General features: G+C 40.3%; 1 protein-coding gene across 1 annotated transcript; it reads left to right on the forward strand.

Annotated features, from left to right (window-relative positions):
* Positions 1 to 884: 884 nt before the first annotated feature.
* cog7 (component of oligomeric golgi complex 7) lies at positions 885 to 21,205 on the forward strand. The gene is made up of 18 exons (XM_072680138.1): positions 885 to 1,129; positions 3,433 to 3,654; positions 8,849 to 8,997; positions 9,111 to 9,227; positions 9,334 to 9,502; positions 10,289 to 10,371; positions 10,938 to 11,060; positions 13,096 to 13,294; positions 13,447 to 13,574; positions 15,266 to 15,420; positions 16,103 to 16,219; positions 16,505 to 16,570; positions 16,725 to 16,905; positions 17,728 to 17,868; positions 17,965 to 18,048; positions 18,206 to 18,320; positions 18,701 to 18,844; positions 20,658 to 21,205. The coding sequence occupies exons 2-18, from the start codon at positions 3,489 to 3,491 to the stop codon at positions 20,822 to 20,824; spliced, it is 2,304 nt and encodes a 767-aa protein (XP_072536239.1). The 5' UTR covers positions 885 to 1,129; positions 3,433 to 3,488; the 3' UTR covers positions 20,825 to 21,205.
* The last annotated feature ends 308 nt before the right edge of the window (positions 21,206 to 21,513 follow it).

Below are 21,513 nucleotides of genomic sequence, written 5' to 3' on the forward strand. Positions count from 1 at the left end.
TCTTGTTTTTTTCCTACTTATCCTTTGAAATCACTACAGCAAGTCTGGGTTGATCTGGATCAACTGATCTGCTATGTGAATGAACATACAGCGAACATTATCCCATCGATAATATGGGGGCCCCTATTTTGGTTTTCAAAAATGATATTTTATCTTCAAGCCAATTTAAGTGATTATTATAATAACACATACATTCATCAAATAAAATAACTCTTAAGACCTTGGGGCACTGGCCCCTGTCCTTAATCCATCCCTGCTTGTATGTGTTAAAACATTGATACTAAGTGCTTTCTCTAAGCAGAAGACTTGATATTTGGAATAAACTGGTGATGTAAATTTGGGGGAAAATATTTCCAATTAGGGCAAATAAATGTACAGCATAGGTCTGTATTAATAATAACTGTTTAATGCACAGACATCCAATGAGTTTAATACATTAATGAATAATTATATTTTTGTTCAAATATATATTTTTGTTATATATGTTTGTATTTTTGCATATATTTTTTTAAATATATAATATTAGGCTTTAAGGTGTCGGTATCGGTCGATACTCATCCTGGTCACTTGGTATCGAATCGAACAGCAAATCTGAGGTATCTCACATCCAGCCACCTGCCGCTGACTGAACACGACCCGTTTAGAGTGTAACACCCCGCCACGTCATTCCGAAAGCTCTGCATCGCTCCACGTAATACTCCACTATATCATGACATATTAATAAAATTGTTAGTATAAATATATTTAAAAGCTAGTTAGTTATTTGCCATAACGCACAGAGTTGTAGCTACGTTGTTTATAATGGCTCATTTGTTTTAACACAAGCGGTAACCGTTCTAGAGGAACGCTTCTCCCTTGAGTCGTGTTCTCGCCGGAACGGGATATCTTGAGCACAACCCGGAGACTCGCTGTAAACATTTCGTTTCGACTCTTCAGTTTCAGTTTTAGCCGATTTTTAAGTTTAGTTTTTGCGAACTGAGCATTAACGCTGGAGGAGGCAGTCGCCCTGCTGGAACTGTACCTGGTTGTTATGGTCATTTCTTTCTCCTGGGCTGTTTATTTCCTATTCGTGTCGAAACCGGGAATAGGGAAGAACTATAGGATTGACTGAGAGGATCTTCGGCTGCAGGTGATCTTACTGAAACCGAGTCAAACCCCCTTCAGGAACCTAAATGTATTTTTAAACGTTCAGTCGTGATGGAAATGTGTCTGAATATGTAGCCATAGCTTGGGACATTAGCCGCTAGGCTAACTGCCCGCACAGATACACCAGCTGAGAAAACAGCAATGGTCAGTTCAAGCTGGGTATTTTGTGTGAGTTTGATGGTTTGGCTGATCTACCAGCATTACCAACCCGTCCAGGCTGCACGACCAGCTAGTCAACGTGCTTGTCAAACAGCAGAACCAATGTGCTAACCAGTTTGATGATGCTGGTTATACTGGTCAACCTCTGTGCTGGTCATGCTGGTCGACCAGCTGATTAAAAAAAATCAAATCAAATTTTATTTGTCACATACATAGTCATACACAGTATAACTTGCAGTGAAATGCTTTTTTGACAGTCTGCTCACATCAAGCTATACAATAAAAATCTACATTTAAACTTAACTAAACCTTAACTTAATGAAGTAAAGTGCAAAAGAAAAATAAAATAAAAATGAAGAAAATAAAAATAGAATAAGTTACATTTAAGTTAAGAATAGAATATAAAAATGAAAATATAGAAATATAAGCAAAAAAAAGTACAGAATACAAATATATATACAGAGATGAAATAGTGCGTGTCTGTGTGTGTGTGTGTGTGTATATACATACATATACATATGTACATATTTATCTGTATGTGAGTGTATGTGTGAGTTAAAAGAAATATTTCCATTGTTGTCCGTAGTGTGTTTTCCGTGAGCCATGGTTGTGTATTGTAGTGAGTGAGGGTCCAGTTTGTGTATGTAGATACTTTGATTTAGTGTCCTAAGTCCCTGTCCCCATTCAAGGCACAGATGGCTTGTGGAAAGAAGCTCCTCCTCATTCTCTCTGTGTTAGCCTTCAGGGTTCTTAAGCGTTTCCCCGAGGGCAACAGAGAGAACAGTCCATTGTTGGGATGACTGGGGGGGATTAATCTGGTAAAGATCGTTGTTTTGGTGTGAGTTAAGTGGTTTAGTTGGTCTTTCATCATGGCCAACCTGACCAGGCTGCTCATCCAGCTGGTCAATGCGCTTGTCAAACAGCAGGACCGAGGTGTTGACCAGTTTGATCACGCTGGTTGTACTGGTGGACCAGTGCAGTCAGGCTTGACATGCTGGTCATACTGGTCGACTAGCTAATTAATCTGGTTTAGCTTGTTGTTTTTGTAAGAGTTTGATGGTTTAAGATGGTCTACCAGCATGACCATACAGATCAAGATATTCAACCAGCATGACCAAACTGTTCGATCAGCAGGACCAAGGTGGTTGACCAGTATGACCAACATGTCAAGCCTGACCACATTCGTCCACCAGTATGACCAGCTTGATCAAACTGGTCAACCCGCTTGGTCAAGTTGGTCATGCTAACTTGGCCAGCTAGTCCATCAGACTGAAATGGAAACATATGGTATGCTGGTCAAGAGCTAAAATGGTCAAACCAGCTCTTCAGCACCTTCATCCCCATGCAAAAAAATGAACCTTGGTTTAGACATGATGAATGTGGTCAAGTTCTGTTTAGAAAATTGATGCCTACAACAGACATGTACATGTAATGCTGTTCTGCAGTAGGGATGCACCGATCCGATACTAGGATCGGAAATCAGTCCCGATACTAACAAAATTAGCTGGATTGGGTATCGGATCATTAGTCTGATTCACAGAACCGATCCGATTTCCGCACTGCCGGTATTCTAGGCTTTATAATCCTGGATCAGAGTATTATATAGACATCATACACACATATTAGCAAACAGCAATACTCCCCCTATCTAACCAGAATGGTGCCCTCAACCTGTCATCCTCTATCAGTAAGTAATCCAGCCCTTCCATACAAGGAGAACCGAGAAGGGAGGAGCTGCTAGCTCCTCTTTAGTCTCACAAGACTTTTAAAAAAAGAATAAAAGTCCAGAGTCCAGACAACACTGAGCCGAGTTCCAGCACAGGTATTAGTTTTAGAGACCAATAAACAGAAATTATGTTCATTTATATCTGTGTTCATTTGTTATAGTTTGTTTTAAGTTAGTGAAGTAATGATTACTTCAATCCTGGTGACTATTCTCTTCCAGATGGTCAGGTTTATTATCTGATATTAATCAATTCAACAATGGTTTTGGATTAGTATCGGGTGTCTGCTGATGCGCAAAGTTCGTGTATTGGTATCTGTATCAGAACATGGATTGTGCATCCCTATTCTACAGTCTTTAGTCGTACAGTATTTTTACCTTTTTTTTTTCTCTGCACCTTACAGGTTTTGAAGATGGTACTGCTGAGGTAGCTGGTGGCTTCCAGTGCAAAGCTCTAAACATGGACTTCTCAAAGTTTCTGGCGGATGACTTCGATGTGAAGGAGTGGGTGAATGGCGCTTTTAAAGTGGCTCAGCAAGATGCACCAGGACGAGCAGATGCACATGCGGCAACTCTTGTCATGAAGCTCCAACTGTTCATCCAGGAGGTTAACAACTCAATAGAAGGTAAATACTGTTGTTCAGGCTCTTAACACCTTTATGGAATGAAAGCAGCTTGTGGCTAAAGTGCATTTTATTCTGATAAGAAAAGAGACCCACAGCGTCACCCACCGTTCCGCTTTGTGTCCAGTTGTGTCTGCTAGCTAGCTAGCTCGCTACCTTGATAATGACAAACTCGGATGCAGTTGTGGTCAGATGCTAACATGTGCTCATTAATGTCATGGCAGTATTGGGCTTTCAGTGATTTATTTGAACTGTTCTTTTTCTGGTCCAAAATGAGTTACAACATACAAGTGCACAACTTGAATTTTTGAGGTTGTGACAAAATGCATTAGGTTGACACACACAACACACGATACAATAGGGAACCAACTTCAGCGCCCGGGGAGCAGAGAGGGTAAAGGGCCTTGCTCAAGGGCCCAACAGTGGCAGCTTGCCGAGTCCAGGAATCAAATCCACAACCCTGTTATCAATAGCCTTTAACTGCTGCACCTGAATTTCCCTCTCTAGCGTCTCGTTCTGCACCTGAATTTTCCCTCTCTAGCGTCTCCTTCTGCACCTGAATTTTCCCTCTCTAGCGTCTCCTTCTGCACCTGAATTTTCCCTCTCTAGCGTCTCCTTCTGCACCTGAATTTTCCCTCTCTAGCGTCTCCTTCTGGGCCTAAATTTTTCCTTCCCTTCCATTCCTTTCTAGACCTGAATTTTCAATAGCAGCTGCAGCAGGGCTGCAGAGCTGTTCAACACCACTGCCAGTGTTGGGCTTTCAGTGATTTATTTGAACTGTTCTTTTATCTGGTCCATAATGTATTACAGCATACATCACAAGTGCACAACTTTAATTACGCATTAGGTTGACTAAAACACAATACAATAGGGGAAGTCCAAGGAGCTCAGTGCAGATGTATGACAATGATGATCGCAGACATCATTGCAAATGCAGAGTTCAAGATCATCAGTTCAAACAACTGTCTGTAGGTACATATAATTGGGAGGTATCTCCCATCTCCTTTTTGACCTGAATTGTCCATTGTAGCTGAGTTGCTCAGGCACTTGGAATAAAATCCTGAGGTGTATTTGTCCATCTTTACCACTTTACAAAGGTCTGGAAGAAGACCCAAACTGCCACAGCAGTGTCTGTCCTAAGTCAAGTGAGTATGTCTAAGAAAACGGAGAGACTTCAGTGCCAAAAAAGAAGCAACGTTTAAAGTTGACATCTTCAAGCTCGACTAAAGTTTGCAGCTGAACACATGAACAAAGAAAAAGCCTTCTAGTGGAAAGGAGATCTTTGGAGGAGGTAAATGTGAAGCATTCAACTTCAAGAAGATTGTGCCAACTATTAAGCATGGTGGTGGTAGCGACATGCTCTGGGGCTGTTTTGCTGCCAGTGGAACTGGTACATTGTACCATAAGGAATAATGAAGCCGGACTATCTCAGAATTCGTCAGAATAACCTCAAACCATCAGATAGATGATTGGAAACAGGACTAAATGGCCTCATTCAGCAACTGTTCTTAAGACAAAAATTCTTCATAAATGCCACCTTCCCAGTTTTCTCAAAGATTCTGACACCAGGAGGACAATAGGATTCATCATGAATCTGACAGAATGATCACACATTTCTTTTTGTTTTAGTAAAGGGATGAAATGTGATCTAAGTAGACCTCAAAACCTTTCAATTGATATTGTTGCCAGTAACTGGCCTTATCTAGCTGGTGAACATAGTAGCTGTCACTTGACTAGACTTTGATGTTGAAAGTAAAGTGGTTTTCCTCTATTGATTATCATCAGTTGCTGGCTTATCTTATGCCGTACTTTACATAAAAAGGAAGCAACATATTTGAACAGTTGAAGGTCTCCTAAAATTAGAGAATTGGGGAACGCTCTTGATTTTGGGAGGGCAATGAAAATCATTAAGTTTCTGGTAGAAATGGAACACTGTTGTTCATGCAGTGGCCAATATGGCAATATACAGATTTCACGGCACTCGTTGAAAATCATAAGTATCGTCAGAACTTCTCGAACAACTGCACCTGCACACATCTTCAAAAAACATAATTATAGGGAGCCTGTAAATAATAACCAGTGTATGAATCCGTTACAGTGTGCTGATTTGATGTGCAAGCAAATTAAATAAAGTCTTCATATTTTTATCAGTAGATTTCCCCCCACAATATCCCTTCTTTAGCATTATTCAGATGCTAAGTAGTTTCACATGAGGGGGTGGGGTAATGTAATAATGACTAATGTTTCTAAAAACTGGTGATTATTTTCTGCTAAGCTAATGACAATAGAACTTATTCAACTTTGGGGTTTTTTTTTTTTTGTTTTTTTTAAGAAATGTCTTCTCTCAACCTACTTAGATTCACAAGATTCTGATTTTCACCATTGCTTTCTTATTTGGGATCTGTTCATTTTATGAGGACTATGGGCATCCATCATTATCATCTACATTTACATTTATGTCTGCATTTAGCAGACACGCTTATAAAGTGCGACTTACACAAGTGCTTCACTGTTTACTCAAAATATCCTTGGGTAGTTTGTATCGGCTAGGATCCAAATATACCTCTAAACTTGGATACTAATAATACTAGGTCATTATAGAGACCACAAAACTCAGCACTACACTTCATCCAGGTACTCTTGGATAAGATGGGTCTTCAGTGTGCATTTGAAGACCAAGAGCGTCTCTGGCGTTCGGACACCCAGGGGAAGTTCGTTCCACCACTTCAGTGCCAGGACAGAAAAAAGCCTGGACGCTCGTCTTCTGTGGATCTTCAAGAATGGCGGCTCAAGCCAAGCAGTACTTGAAGCTCGAAGGGAATTATCAGAGCAGACCTGTAAGCAATCCTGTGGTTTAAAAACACATCATGAATCGTGGACTTTTCATTAGGACTTTTCTCAAGAACACACAAGAAACTTCCTTGGTATTTTACTACTGGACCTGACACACTGCATTCACTTAAACTAGCTAGTTTCAGGTAATACATTTGTAATTGAATTAAATAAATGGACATGTTTAATTATGAGAGACTGAAAGGTTTGTGTATGTAATGTTTTTGGTGGTAAAGTAATGAGGTGTAATGAATCTCAAAACTCATGTTTTGTATGTAATGTAGCGGTTGAGGTGAAGCCGAAGCGGAGCGATTTGTCTCTCGCACGCTTTTTTTTCTTCTTTTTTTTTTTTTCCTTCTTCTTTTTCTTCTTCTTTTCATTACATTACATGTCACAATAACTATTTTTATATTTGAACGATATATTATCTCAGGAATAATTGGGATAAACGATAATATTGTCTTTTTGCTTAGTTTTTAGCCACAGATGATAGTGCTAATGTAATACAATTACACCCGATTAACAAACTTTTTAAATGATTAAAATATTCAGAAATTGGAATTGGAGCATAAAAATGGTTAACTATTCTTAATAAATTAAACAGAAATAAAGTAGTTAAACAAAGCTGAGATACTGGCACAGTAAACACAATGGGCAATATTGAGGTCAGCAAAAATGGTCACGTCTATATATTGCGGTCGATAATGTAATTATCATAACAGGCCTAGTTACACAGTAAAAGTTTTTTCCCTTTTAAAATTTTTTTTTATTCAGTTTTATCCACACGCTCTGTTCACATGACCGACAGCTGCTTAGTCAGTACGTTTCCACTGTAGCTGTGCATCCAGACTACTGTAAGCAGTAACAGAGCCAGTAAAACTAAATTTCACAGCGAAAAACTGTAATAAATAGTAGTGTTTTTTGTTGTATTATTAATTCTATAAAACAAATGGCAGACTCCTAACAGAAGTTGTGATGCAGATAATTTACCGTCAAGTTGGAAGGTCCGCACACCTCTTTTACCTTCTCCACATTGTATTACTGACTTATTCTGCAATAGATTAGGTCCATTTTTTGCCTCAACATTCTACACACAGTCTCCAATAATTACAGTGTGAAAACAGGTTTTCAAAAAATATGCAATTTTATATTACTGATGAAAATGATCAATTATTAATTAATTAATTAAATCATTAATTCATTATTAATGGTTATTTAGAGGTTACATATCTGTACACACTCATAGCCTAATACTTGCTTCATGTACCTTTGGCAGCAATTACAGCTTCAAGGTTTCCTGGGAAAGAAGCCACAAGCTTGTTCCACTTGTTTCTGGACATCTTTGCCTGTTTTTCTTGGTATTTCCTTACAAGCTCTGTCAGGGGAGCATTTTCAGCTCCTTCCACAAATGTTCAATTGGATTGGGCCAGAGTTCTCCTTGAGCAGGTTTTAACAAGGATCTCTGTGTACTCCCCAGTGTAGTCCCGCTGCTAAAATAAAAACATCCCCACATCTTGACGCTTGGAATTCAGTCGCTATTCAAAAACATAATTTTGGTTTCATCAGGCCAGAGAATTTTATTTCTCATGGTTTGGGAGTCCTCATGTGCCTTACTAAGGCCAGAATCTGTTTGGTCAGATTACCATAAAGGTGTACTTTGTGGCCTGCTACCTGGATGGATCTTCAAGGTTCACTAATCTCCACAAGGGTGCCTTAGTGTTCAGAGTCAGAGTCAGAGTGACCCTCAGGTTCCCGCTCACCTCAACTCACCTGGCTTTCCTGATTGTTCAGTTGGGCTGGGCGGCCAGGTCTAGAAAGGTTCTTGGTGGTTTCAAACTTTTTGGGACCTGTAAAGCTTCAGCAATATAACTTTTTTGACCCCATGGCTGGAGTTTGCTCTGACATGCACTGTCAATTTGTAGAAACATCTCAAGGAGAAACAAAAATGCACCTCAGCTCACTTTTGGGTGTCATATCAAAGGGCGTGCATGCTTGTGTACATATGATATTTTACATTTACATTACATTTACATTTATGGCATTTAGCAGACGCTCTTATCCAGAGCAACTTACAAAGTGCTTTACTATTTACCCAAGAAAAGCCTTAGCTAGCTAGAATAGACTATAAGCCTATAAGCCCTAGCTAGCTAAGGCTATACGCCTTAGCTAGCTTGATATTTTATGTTCTGATTATATAAGAGCACAAATGTCTAAAAACCTGCTTTCACCTAGTCAGGTTGGGCTATTTTGGTAAAAGTTTGTCTGCTTTTGCCTGTAATCATTCTGAAAGAGCCATACTAATAGCTTGTATTTCACTACTAACATTGTCTTCTGTGCTTTTTTTTATATCTTTTTGTGTGTTCAGAGAGCAGCATTCAGGCCCTGCAAAACATGCCACGTGTGTTAAGGGACATAGAGGCTCTGAAGCAAGAGGCTTCATTTCTAAAGGATCAGATGACTATGGTGAAAGAAGACATCAAGAAGTTTGAACAGGACACTGTGCAGTCCATGCAGGTAGCTACCCAAACAAACACCAGTTGTGGTGGAAATGTGGTTTATTTCCGTTAATGGACCTTGTTTATCTTCTCGTGTGTGTGTGTGTGTGCGTGCGTGTGTGTGTGTTGTAGGTGCTGGTGGAGATTGATCAAGTGAAGTCTAGGATGCAGTTAGCAGCTGAAGCTCTACAGGAAGCAGATAAATGGAGCACACTCAGCACAGACATTGAGGAAACGTTCAAGACACAGGTGTGTGTACGTGCGTGTGAGGGTGCATTTGTGTTCGCAAGTGTGCCTCTGTGTTGAAGTGATTTTTATCACAATTGGTTAACTCGAGGCGTGTGTGCATGTGTAGGATGTGGCAGGGATCAGCAGTAAGTTGGCAGCAATGCAGAGCAGTCTGGCCATGCTGGTGGATACTCCAGACTACAGTGAGAAGTGTGTGCAGCTGGAGGCTCTCAAAAACAGGCTTGAGGCTCTTGCCAGCCCGCAGATAGTCTCCACATTCAACACGCTTTCTACAGGTGAGAAACATACATACCCACCAGAGCATGTGAGTGCACCAGCCTCCCCCGTAATCACACTGCAGCTTAGGGTGCACCAGAGCTTCCAGAGCTTTGCTATTTACCCAAGAATAACCTCAGATAGTTTGAAAAGGCTAAAAATTCAAAGATACCTCTAAGTTTAGTCACTATTGGACACAAGTCAGTAAGGAGACCACTCTGCTATTCGCCCAAGTATTCTTGGAAGAGGTGGGTCTTTAGTCTGCATTTGAAGACAACGAGCGACTCTGCCGTTCGGACACCCAGGGGACACTCGTTCCACCACTTTGGTGCCAGGACAGAAAAAAGCCTGGACGCTTGTCATTACCAATCACTCCCCACTCGCACCTGAGAGAAAAACATCTCCTGCAGGATTTTTATATTCTTCATACTTCATACATTTCGTAGTGGTGTATTTATTTTAGAAACCTGAAAAAGACATACTTTGCACATTATTTAATCTATGCTTACTTGAAATTTACTTACTATGAAAGCTTACACTCTGAAAAAATAAATGCCATACTGTAGTAGCCATACCATAGAAGAACCATTTTTGGCTTTGTAAAGAACTATTCCTGACACTCACACCTCTCTATTACAAACATAGTTTCTTTGTGGCATCACTCAAATAACCTTTGGTAGCATCTTTATTTTTAAAGTAAGAGTCCTCTGACTACAGCTGGCGCTCATCAGAATATAACATGGCAATATATAATAAAGATGTTTTAGTGCCTGAACCTTCTAATGAGCATGGCTTTTTATCTTCAGATCAAGCCAAGCTGTTTGTGCGAGTTTTCACAGAAATAGACAGAATGCCTCAACTACTGGCTTACTACTACAAGTGTCACAAGGTAAGGTTCACACACATTCCCTGTACATATTTGTTGGTTAAAACAATAATGGCTGTGTTTATAAGTTGCAAGGTGTTATATGATGTAATTTAATAAAAAATAAAAAAAACGTAACACTGAGATGGAACCATGCTGGCTACGGTGGTTATGTCATCGTCATAAGGGGTGCATTCTGTGAGAGAGCAAAATGAACTAGGCACAATTTTGCTGCAGTGGGTGCAAACTGTGCAGCTTTCTGCATAGAGTATTGTGAGAATGTAAGTCAGTGCCCCCCCCCAAAGCTTCACATTTGCCACCTGAGAGTGCACAAAATACTCAATATTTACACCCACAATCCATTTTGCCTCTGTGCCACATGGCTTTGATTTTAAAGAAGCTCACCATAGCCTCAGTTGTGTTGTTGATGCTAATACTTGTCTGTTCATGCAAAGATACAGGCTATTACTTTTTTGGTGCTATAAATGTAAATGTACTGTACATGTATTCCTGTTAAATATGTTAATATATTATATATATTCAGACACACTATTTAAAAGTGATCTTGTGTGAATGTGTGTTTGCTTCAGGTGCAGCTAGTGAATATGTGGGAGAGTGTCTGTCAGTCCGAGGCACCACTACAGCAGCAGCTCTCCGAGTTCTATGACACACTGCTCTCTACCTGGCACACACAACTACAGTGGACTAGCCAGGTAAAAAAACACACACACGACATACAGTGTGCCTTGCTTGATATGTAGTGCTTTAACACACCACAATGTGACACAACTGACACCTTTTTAATATAAAATATCAAAAATGGGTTTGGGTACCAAGGATCTATAAGGGGATTTCCACTGGAAACTGCTGCATAGCAAAGATACCACTGCATTAAAACTGCGAGGAGCTGCAAGTGAAACCAGCTAGCCTTACGTCTGCAGATCATTCTGATTACTGAATCGCTGATGTCAGTGTGTAGTTTCTCAGTTTGACTACAAAAGCATGATTGCAGGACTTTTCTGCTAAATATAATGTGCCACTATAGTTTCTGTCCTCAGACACACCCTGCTGCTTCTTGTGTTATGGTGACCTATTGTTGCATTCAGTGGTGCACTTTTTAAACAGACCTTGAGCAGTAGTTATTTTGTCATGGTTTTTCCAGACATAACCAATATGCCTGATATTGTTTTGTCTGAAAATCGAATGTAGGCCTTTATAATTTTCTTAATAGGAACATGATGATAAGCTTTAAAGGACAGGCGTTTGCAACATGTTGTCTTTAAACTTTTCAAAAGATGTTTTCTCACATTTGTTTGAGTTCTTTCAAGTTGAATATTTATTGGGACAACTGGAAAGCTAAGTTTGTACTGAATCAGAGTACTATGGGTAAATTGTCTAATTGTAAAATAAAGAAAGAGTTTAAAGGTCTAATGACAAACAAGGCTTTTAAAATGCTAAATTAATATTGTTCTCAAAATGTTCATACTCTGAATTTCTTATAAAACATTAGCACAACTCGATTCAGTGTATTCAAACTTGGTTTATAGCTTTTGTAATGGTATAGCTTTGTTTTTTACACAAGATTATCTGTTTTATCAGCCAGAAAATGTCAGTTGTTGCAACCACGCATGAATATTTGTAAATTGTTTATCAGTACTGAAAATGTGTTTAAAATAGCATTTAAACTTGTACAGTCATAGAAACCTTTGTCCTTGTGTTTATATGTGTCATGGCGTGTATGGCCAGACAAGACGGGATGAACACTAGCAGAGATGAAACTAAGCAAGATATTTAGATATATACACCAAAGGAGTACAAAAAAGGTGCAAAGGAAACAGGGTACAGCAAACTAAGGGTCAAAACTGGAACGTAAACAGAAGGTGACAAAGTGGCGAACACTACAAACCTGGGACTGGGAGGAGCAGGGAGTAATTTGGGGATGAGCCAGACACAACAGTGAGGTAAACTAAGGAGGGGGACAAACGAAAGCCACAATACTAGCTTGGGATACAGGGGAAACTAGAACTGAGAATCAGAGCAGCGCTCTGTGAAACAAAAGCTGGAGAGCCAGCTGCCTGACTAGATAATAAGGCAAGCCCAACCTTGCAGTACGCCGCGACTGCCTCGTGAGCTGGGGTCAGAACACTTGCCAACATGAACACGCCACCGACGCGTGGAGAATCAATTCACGGCAGAGAGAAGCCGTCAGCCAGCTCGTTAAATGCTCCCAGTCCCAGGTGCAACACATGAACATGAGTCAAACACAAATTGACAGGAAACAAGGCGGAAGTCCTTATATGGGCCTATGGGCGGCGACCTGGGGGAGGGCGCGATAACCAGGGCCTGACAATATGTGCATTTGAAGGAAATTAGCATTATAATATTAAAACACATTTTTTGTGATAAACTGAACCCACCGAAGTATGACCTTAATAATAATAATATTTTGGGAAGGACAACAGATCTTGGCCTTTCAGCACATTTTTCTTAAAAGTAGAATGAAATAATGAATACAAGAATAAAGGTGCATATGTGGTGGGCGGTTGCACCATTTGAGATGTAATCTAAACATTTATAAATGCTAAAATTGCTTTTTACAAATAAGGATAATGTTGTAGAATAATGTGATATATCATACATGTTGTAAATTAGATCAATATAGAAGTTATTTATTAGGGGAAAAAATGGTAAAACTATCATGTCATTGATTTTGTGTGTGTGTGTGTGTGTGTGTGTGTGTATGAACAGGTATTTAAGAACCCCTATGAAGTGGTGACTGTACTGATGATCCAGACTCTCGGTGCTATGGTTCCATCCATCCCAGAAAGCATTGCAGCGGCACTTGACCGCTGCCCTGCTGAGAGTCGCCTTGAAACCATTCTGGAGCTCCACCAGACAGCTGCCAACTTCAGCCGCAGTCTGGAAACTGCAATGCAGCCGCACCTCAGTATGTGTGTGGACCTCTGTGTGGCCGTCACATGTCTGACCACATGAGTTCCTAAAACAATACATGCCGTTTCTGTTCTTACTGCAGTGATGGTGTGGGATAATTGGCGTACCATTTGTTTTTTTTGTGTAAACACAATGTTTTTTTTCTAGGTGAGTGCAACCTTTTGAAGGTGTGTGAGCTGGTGTCATGCGTGTATTCACCATATAAAACTTATCAGATGCAGTATGGAGAACTAGAGGAGACCAACCTACTGATCCTACTCAGTGCTGTACCACTGGTGAGTATGTGCACATAAAGTCAGGTAGCTGCACGTCAAGGTAACTGGGCTGTATAATCATAGAAAGGCATTTTGCCACTCATCTGAGGGGCTTCGTTTGTTTAAATGGGTGGCAGGAACATCACTTGACTTTTAAACATCTGTGGTAGGTTCACATCAATAAGCATGGGACTTTTACGTGTACTCCATGGTCAGATCTTCTGGGTTAATGTGACTTTCAAGGGACATCACCAGAGTTGTAAAATGCAGTGCCAACATGATATGAACCAAACACCCACCACACTTTATTATGTTATGTACAGATATATGCACACTGTGCAGCATAGGCTGTGTCCATACTGTCCATACTACACAGTTCATGGATAAAGAATTAAGGGAAACAGACCCTAACAGACCATTTCCTCAGCATTAAGCACAGTATTTTTCCTTTCAAAACCTGATTTTTGATTCAAAACGATCTACATTTTGTTACATTTGATAATTGGCTTCATTCTGCTATTCTACAAAATTATTGTCTTCTATATTGGAATTGGATCTACTATACAGCCAATTATAACTCTTATCTTGGACATCGTAGATGCACTCCAGCGACAAAAGCCAATCAGTGACTATATTATATTGCATATTCATTTGTGAGCTAAAATCCACTCACCCTCCCACATTCCTCCAATTTAACGTTCATATGTACCCTCTTCAGCAGTACGCTAGTTACAGCTGCTGTTTTGTCACTCACCTGGATCCAAATAGGTACAAATAACAGGACCTGACTAAAATGGCTCCCATTTCTGTGTCTGAAGTGCCCTTTACATTCAGTTGCTCATTAGCGTGTCTGGCAGTTTCACACCTCCACGCTACACTAGCTGTCATATGACCCTACATGTGTAATGACATCATAGGTGTGAACCTACCACATAGATTTAAACAGCAGAATTTGGAATAACCTCCTGTTAGCGCATGTTTAGTGCGAACAGCAAACCATAGGCTATTTTGATTGTTTGTTTTTACTGTGAACGCCTCGATTAGGGCTGCGATCACAGAATGGAACAGTTAGAATGCCAGAGTGACTTAATCAGATTTGGCACTAATCTAGCAATTCATAGTAGAGCTATAATGTGCTCCTGTGAACGGGGACTAAACCCTAGTTTCCTGTGGTACTCTCTACTCTGTTTGGATCAGTAAGCACTGAATAATAAATGGAAAAAGAAAGGAACTTTTATGTTATTAACTGAGAAAAATACATATCAGACAGTAGAAATTGCAGCCACTCATGGACATATTAGAAAATTAATAAAATAAATTAATATGCTGTGTTCTGCCCAAATAGTTAAATGCCCCAAATAATTAGCAGTTGTTCTCTAAAATATGAATGTAAAACTCAGCAAAACAGTGATTTTAACAGGCGTTCACATATAGCTTTGCTTAGACACTGATTTACTCAGAATGTGTTGTTTCTCATATCATAACCACAACATCACAAATTTGATGTTTATTCGTGCAGCCCTATGTACAAACATCAATAACCAATTGGGCAGGGAGAGAGGAAGGGAGGAAGGTTAGCAGGTGTTACCTCCTCCAGCCCTGCACCAGCACTGCCAAGCAGGGGAACAGATTGTTATACTGTGTACTATTAGTGCAAAGATCTAAAACACAGCTCAACTACTAAACAAATGCATGTATGTGTATGTCTATAGGAGCGTGGGGAGGTCTTGGATTGTGTGTTGGAGCTCACACACTCTGTACAGAAAGTGTTTGGGCTGGCAGCGGCTGCTGTGGATCGTTGTGTGAAACTCACAGATGGACTTGGAGTGTGTGGTCTCATCAAAGCCCTACGTTCACTGTTCAGCAAGTATGGAGACAAACACACACATGCAATATATATTTTCATAACTGCCGTTAAAATAAAAATAAGGTTTGGGAAAATAATATTCAAAAGGGAATTAAATAAAGTTAAAAGAAAAGTTGCCAGTTGTTCGCTGTTTTTGTAGCTCTACGCTTATCAGCCCCCATTTTAAGGTGACTGACTTCAGATCAGATCAAATCAAGTCAAATCATGTTTCACATCAACTTACACTATAATGTACATACACAATACCCACACTATACATACTCTCTATGTATATTATTGCCCTGTTTAATGTACAGGTTCTATATATAGTCTGAAGTGTTTACATTACTACTGTGTTTACATATAGACACTTGATAAGGTGTGAATATAAGTGTAGTGCAGTGTGACTGAGCAGAGGTCACAGTTCCAGTAAGTAAGTGGAAGGTGCTGAGTATGTTTGTATGGGGTAGAGGTGTGATGAGAACTTGTGGTGATGGTGTTGAATGCTGAGCTGAGTTGTCCCTTATTTGAGAGTGGTTGGATACCAGGTAATCCTGTGGCCCCAGACAGCATAATTTAACCTCTCTCTCTCTCTCTGTCTCTGGGTAGATATGCTGGGCCTTCCGCTACCATGTCACTTAGGCCCTGGCTAGCATTACACTCTTTTAGCAGAATTCTCATCTCTTCTCTCTTTCTCATTCAGGTATGTGTCCGATTTCTCTGTCACTCTTCAGTCAATCAGAAAGAAATATAAATTAGAGGAAACACCCACCTCTGAGGTGTTCACTGAAGATTGGACGGCTTTCCAGAATTCTGTCAGGTGGGCTTGGCACTGTGCACTATCTATACCAAAGGGTTCAATCCAGTGTTCGGGGCCAGTCCATGAGACCTCTACATGTTTCATTTCATAACCTCCTGATAGTCCCTGTTTACCTGGCAAGCTAAACAATGGCTGTAATTGATTTTGCCTGGGGCTCTTAAGGGTTGGCTTGAAAACCCCTGCTGTGTATTGTGCATTTTCAGTGATTACATTTTTAATACATTGTATATATTGATTTATGTTCATTATGTTTTCTAATGATTTTACCTGTTTGTTGAATTGTAGAATAATTGCTACCTGTGGGGAGCTTCTCAGACAGTGTGGAGCTTTTGAGCAGCAGCTTTCAAACAAGTAAGACCTACAAACTCACACATACTTTATAGTGGTTCTCTGTGATTTGATTATTCAATCATGACCCACATGAATGTTTTTGTTGTGGCGTTTCATTGCCCACAATTGTCACGTCCGCTAATTCCTCCCCTGCATGATGTCTGGTGATTGGTAGGATCCTGGGAAAGGCAGGCCGTTTTCTATGGGAGGGATTTAACCCAAGAAGCCTGAGTGGTCTGCAAGAAGGTGGAGCGGAGAGGCGCGGCCAGAAGAACCCATGGCAGGAATATAATTACCTACAGCAGAGCAGCACGGCTGATTACAATACTCTGCTGGAAACCCTGCACACCCTCAAGGTTTGTCTGTTAAAACATTGTATTAAATCTCTTTTCTTTTCATAGTAGTGTAGTATATGCTTACACACTGACTGATTTACCGGAGCAGATTTGCTAGTACACTGGCATCATAGTGGTACTAATTAATGAAGAAGAATGGTATTTCCAAAGGACTGTTAGAGCTAGAGCTTCAGGTATATCTTCAATATACAGTTAAAGAGCCCAAAAATCTGGTAATGCCTCTGTTGAATTAACATTCTTCATTAACTCCTTCTGCTTCTGACTTCTATTACACCCTAAGGATAATTAATAAAGCTACACGCAACAGCCTTTAGCAGAACATCTCAGTCCCCTGAAAAACATTAAAAACCATCCTACAAACATCTCCATGAGTCTAAACAGTCACCGTGACACAGCTAAAGAGATTAAATATTAAAGATCATATATCCCGGCAAATTATTAGGGAATTTCTTACTAAGATGATTAAAAATAATATAAATGTATAATACAATCAAAGTGTTTGGGGAGGTAGGTTGTTTCCAAACAACCCCTACATGATGATGATGAAAAACATTAATCTGAATTATGTTAACTGACAAACAAACATTTCATAGACCTAGGAAGAAATAGGAAGTATACAGCTTCATAATATAATTCAGTTTTGTAGACAAGTAGGGACAAGTAGGAGATCAGTTATATGCTGTAATATCATGAAATTTGCCAAGATAAGTCGTAAGATAAGTTTTTAATAAATCAACGTGAGCACTCATGTTTGTGGCTGCCATTATTAAATCTTTGCTAAATGCTTAAACTGTAACTGTAGGTGTGTGATGTGTGTTGTAGGAGAAAGGCACTGGAAACTCCAGCCTGCTCTCTGAGACTCGTGCTGCTCTGACCCGTTTGAACCAGCAGGCAAATCAGCTCGCCTTCGACTCTGTGTTTCTGCAAATCAAACACCAGCTCTGCCTCGCCAATAAACCAGAGGTGGGTACCTGTGGGTCTGTGTCTATCATTGTTCGTGTGGTTGAGTGAGTGTATGAGAACGAAGAAGTGAAATGTTGGGACTTTGTATTCTTTTAGGGCCGGAGTTCTGCGGGTCTCGGTGAAACACTAACTGAAAACCTACCAACCTTCAGCCTCTCGCCACAGGAGTACATTACTAACGTAAGACACACACACACACACACACACACACACACACACACACACACACACACACACACACACACACACACACACACAATTATTCAACATGATGTTACTTGTGCAAGTTTGTTATGTAGTAAGTGTTTTTGTGTGTGTGTATGTGTGTATGCTTTAGATTGGGCAGTACGTTATGTCTTTGCCACTGCATTTGGAACCATTTGTGACTCAGGAGGACCCAGCATTGGAACTGGCCTTACACACAGGAAAACTACCATATCCACCTGAGCAAGGTATACCCATAAACGCACATACTCACTGGTAACATGATTAGAAATGGAACTAAATTCAGTCTGTCTGTCTGTCTTTCTATCTGTCTTTCTATCTGTACATGTGTATGTATACCAAGAAACAGATGTTTAGATTTGACCATAGCTGCACCATTCGATGTGAACTGGTAGCTGCTATTCTTAGGTACTGCTTGCGTCAGTGGTGCCCTGACCAGTCAAAGAAGCTTACAAAATGATTTACGTAGTCATATCAGAATATTCTAAAAGTGTGAATAACCACCCTTGGCTCATAAGTGACCAATGAGTGGAAGTATAAAGTAGGGGTAAATAAACTTTAATAAAGGGGCCAGTGAGCGTATGCTAACAGTTTGTTCTGCTTGTAGGTGACGATGTCCCAGAGCTGGAGAACACGGCAGATTATTGGCTGGGTTCTATCGCCAGGGCGACAATGCAGACTTACTGTGATGTCATTCTGCAGATTCCGGAACTGAGTCCCCATGCAACAAAACAACTGGCGACTGACATTGGTATGACAACCACCGATGGAGGTTACATTAACTCATTAACCGCTTCACATTCAAAATCTCTCCAGGCTGACAGGTTTTGTGCTCATAGCATGGAGCTGTTTTGCACACTGTACCCATAACCTGCCCGACTGAGCAAGTGGAGAGGGAGTGACAACACACAGAAAAGATGACAACACAGATAAATAAGTACACATACACAATTCCTTTGTAATTATTCTGGTGTCCAGCACTACTGGCGAGTAAATGGTCTTTCTTAACGGCCATCTTGGTCCCATGATTGTTTTATATAAATACAAGTGCCACAGAACGACACCCCCTCCCCCTTTTTCTTTTAATCAAAGGGTCAACAATGCATTGAAGAATTGACCTCACAATAGAAACACATGACATTGTGTGTTGTAGAGAAGTCACAATACGTTGTGGAGCATTCTGTTATTATGCAAATGGCCAATGTATTAAATTTGATCGCTGATGCAGTTGCATTGTTTCAACAATCAAGTTTGTGATCAACCATCTCCAGACAGGCCACAAACAGTGGGTAGTGGTTGTCTCTCTGGCAGCTCTCATTAGGGCTGACCTTTTTTATTTTAATGGCTCTTTAAGGACTTTATCCTAATGCCTCAGGTTCTCAGTGTGGTGTGTGAGACTGTATGACCTGAGGAATTGAAGAGTGTCAAAGAGCCGTACAGGCTGCCATCTTTATTACTTGGTTGGGTGGTGTGGAACAACATTACTCATTATCTTTTCATCTTATCCCTAATCACCTGGCTGTCTAACCAGTATGGTGACGATGACAGTTTTTTAAATAATCCACAAAGTCTTTAACATTTGGAGGGTTGCTGTTTAGAGACTTTTGTGAGCTGTATGTGTATGAGGGTGTTCATTGGTGCTGGGAGTATATGATTGGGTGTGAATACCCTGCATTTTAGAATAAAGTGGTGGTTCTATCTGTGCAACGTTAAGGTAGCTAGTTATTTAGGATCTTTTGAACCTCAGTTATTTGTATACTTAACTTTAACATAAGCGAATTTGTTGTGTGTTCTCTTGGAATTCGCCAAACCCAGACACGTCCATCAGACTTCCAGATAGAGAAGTGTGACTGGTCTCGCCACAGAACACGTTTTAACTGTTGCAGAGTCCATTGGCGGTGTGCTTTACACCACTCCCTCCGATGCTTGGCATTTTTCTTGGTAATGTAAAACTTGCAGGCAACTGCTCGGCCCAGGAAACCCACGCCATGAAGCCCCTGGTGCACATTTTTCATGCTGATGTTACTACTACTGCAGTTGCTAGGTCAGCCGAGCATGGGTGGCTTTTATACACCTCAGCACTTGGTGACCTTGCTCTGTAACTTAACTTGGCCTAACACTTTGTGGCTGAGTTGCTGTAGTTCCTAAACACTTCTTAATAATACCACTGGTGGAATATCTAGGAGGGAATTTCTGACTTGTTGCAGTGGTTGCATTCTATTACAGTACTATGCTGGAATTCAGTGAGCTCTTCAGAACAGCCTATTCAAGGCAGACTGCATGGTTAGGTGCTAATTTTATACACCTGTGTCAAAAGAACTAACTAAATCACCTAAATTCAGTGATTAAGAGGTGTGTCTCAATACTTTTGTCTATAAAGTTTATATAATGTATATCTGTTTTAAATATTTTATGAAGCAGCAGTCTTGAACTAATCCTATTAGAAATTTCAGATTTTCTGTTCTGGATTTGCCACATGGGCCAAAAAAATGTGAGTTGTCTGTTGAGTAATTCTGATTGTTGAATGGAAGCTGAATGCAAAATTATTTTCTGTATGTTCGTAGATTACCTGAGCAATGTAATGGATGCACTGGGGTTGCAAACGTCTAGAACTCTCCAGAACATCACCACTCTTCTCCGGGCCAAACCTGAAGAATTCCGCCAGACTGCCAAGCCCTTGCCCCGCAGACTGTCCTCCACCATCGCTGCCATGCGGAGCATCGAGTACTGAAAGGGAGACGAAGACTTTCTCTTTTCCTTTGTTTTGCTTTATCTGTCCAAACCGTGGCCTCTGCATGCTTTATCAGCAAACTCTTAATACTACAAAGATGTCAGTTGAGCAGTTTTTCAACAGTGGTTGAACAGATGTGAATGTGGAAGGCTGGAATATGACTGTGCTGTTGGGTGGCGTTGTAGCGAGCTGTATGTGGAGTTTATTTCCGAGTGCGAGCGAGGAGAGCCTGAGTGGGAGCTGATTTCTCTGGATGTAAAGAAGGATCTTTGTGATCTGGGAACACTAGTTTCTTAACTTTCTCTGTCTCTCTGCTCTGCTTCCGTTTCTAGGTTTCCTTTTTCATATTTATGAACTAAATAAACTAACATACAAACACAATTGAATGTTTACAAAAAGAATATTTAATTTTTTATTATTATTTCATGCTTCAAGTTTGTTTGGACTGAGCCAGATACAATCATATTAAGAACAACAAATACAGACCAGTATTTCTATTTAATTATATTTAATCAGTTATGAAGACCTCCAAAAACACTGTTGTTGTTATTTTAGATCCTCACTACTAGTCGCTGCTGCAGACATGATGCATAGCCAGACGCTGGTGTTGTTCCTGAGGAATTTTAGCCCATTCCTTAAGGGCAGTGGCTTCACTGTTCACTATTACTCTTGGGTTTGCTGCTGCCACC

This window comes from Salminus brasiliensis, chromosome 5, assembly GCF_030463535.1.
Source record: "Salminus brasiliensis chromosome 5, fSalBra1.hap2, whole genome shotgun sequence".
Lineage (NCBI taxonomy): Eukaryota > Metazoa > Chordata > Actinopteri > Characiformes > Bryconidae > Salminus > Salminus brasiliensis.

Coding starts and splice junctions, on each gene's coding strand:
- cog7 (XM_072680138.1), top strand. CDS start 3,489: ATGGACTTCTCAAAGTTTCTGGCGGATGACTTCGATGTGAAGGAGTGG. Junction 16,571..16,724: donor GAGCAGCAGCTTTCAAACAA/GTAAGACCTACA, acceptor GGTGATTGGTAG/GATCCTGGGAAAGGCAGGCC. Junction 16,906..17,727: donor AAACCCTGCACACCCTCAAG/GTTTGTCTGTTA, acceptor TGTGTGTTGTAG/GAGAAAGGCACTGGAAACTC.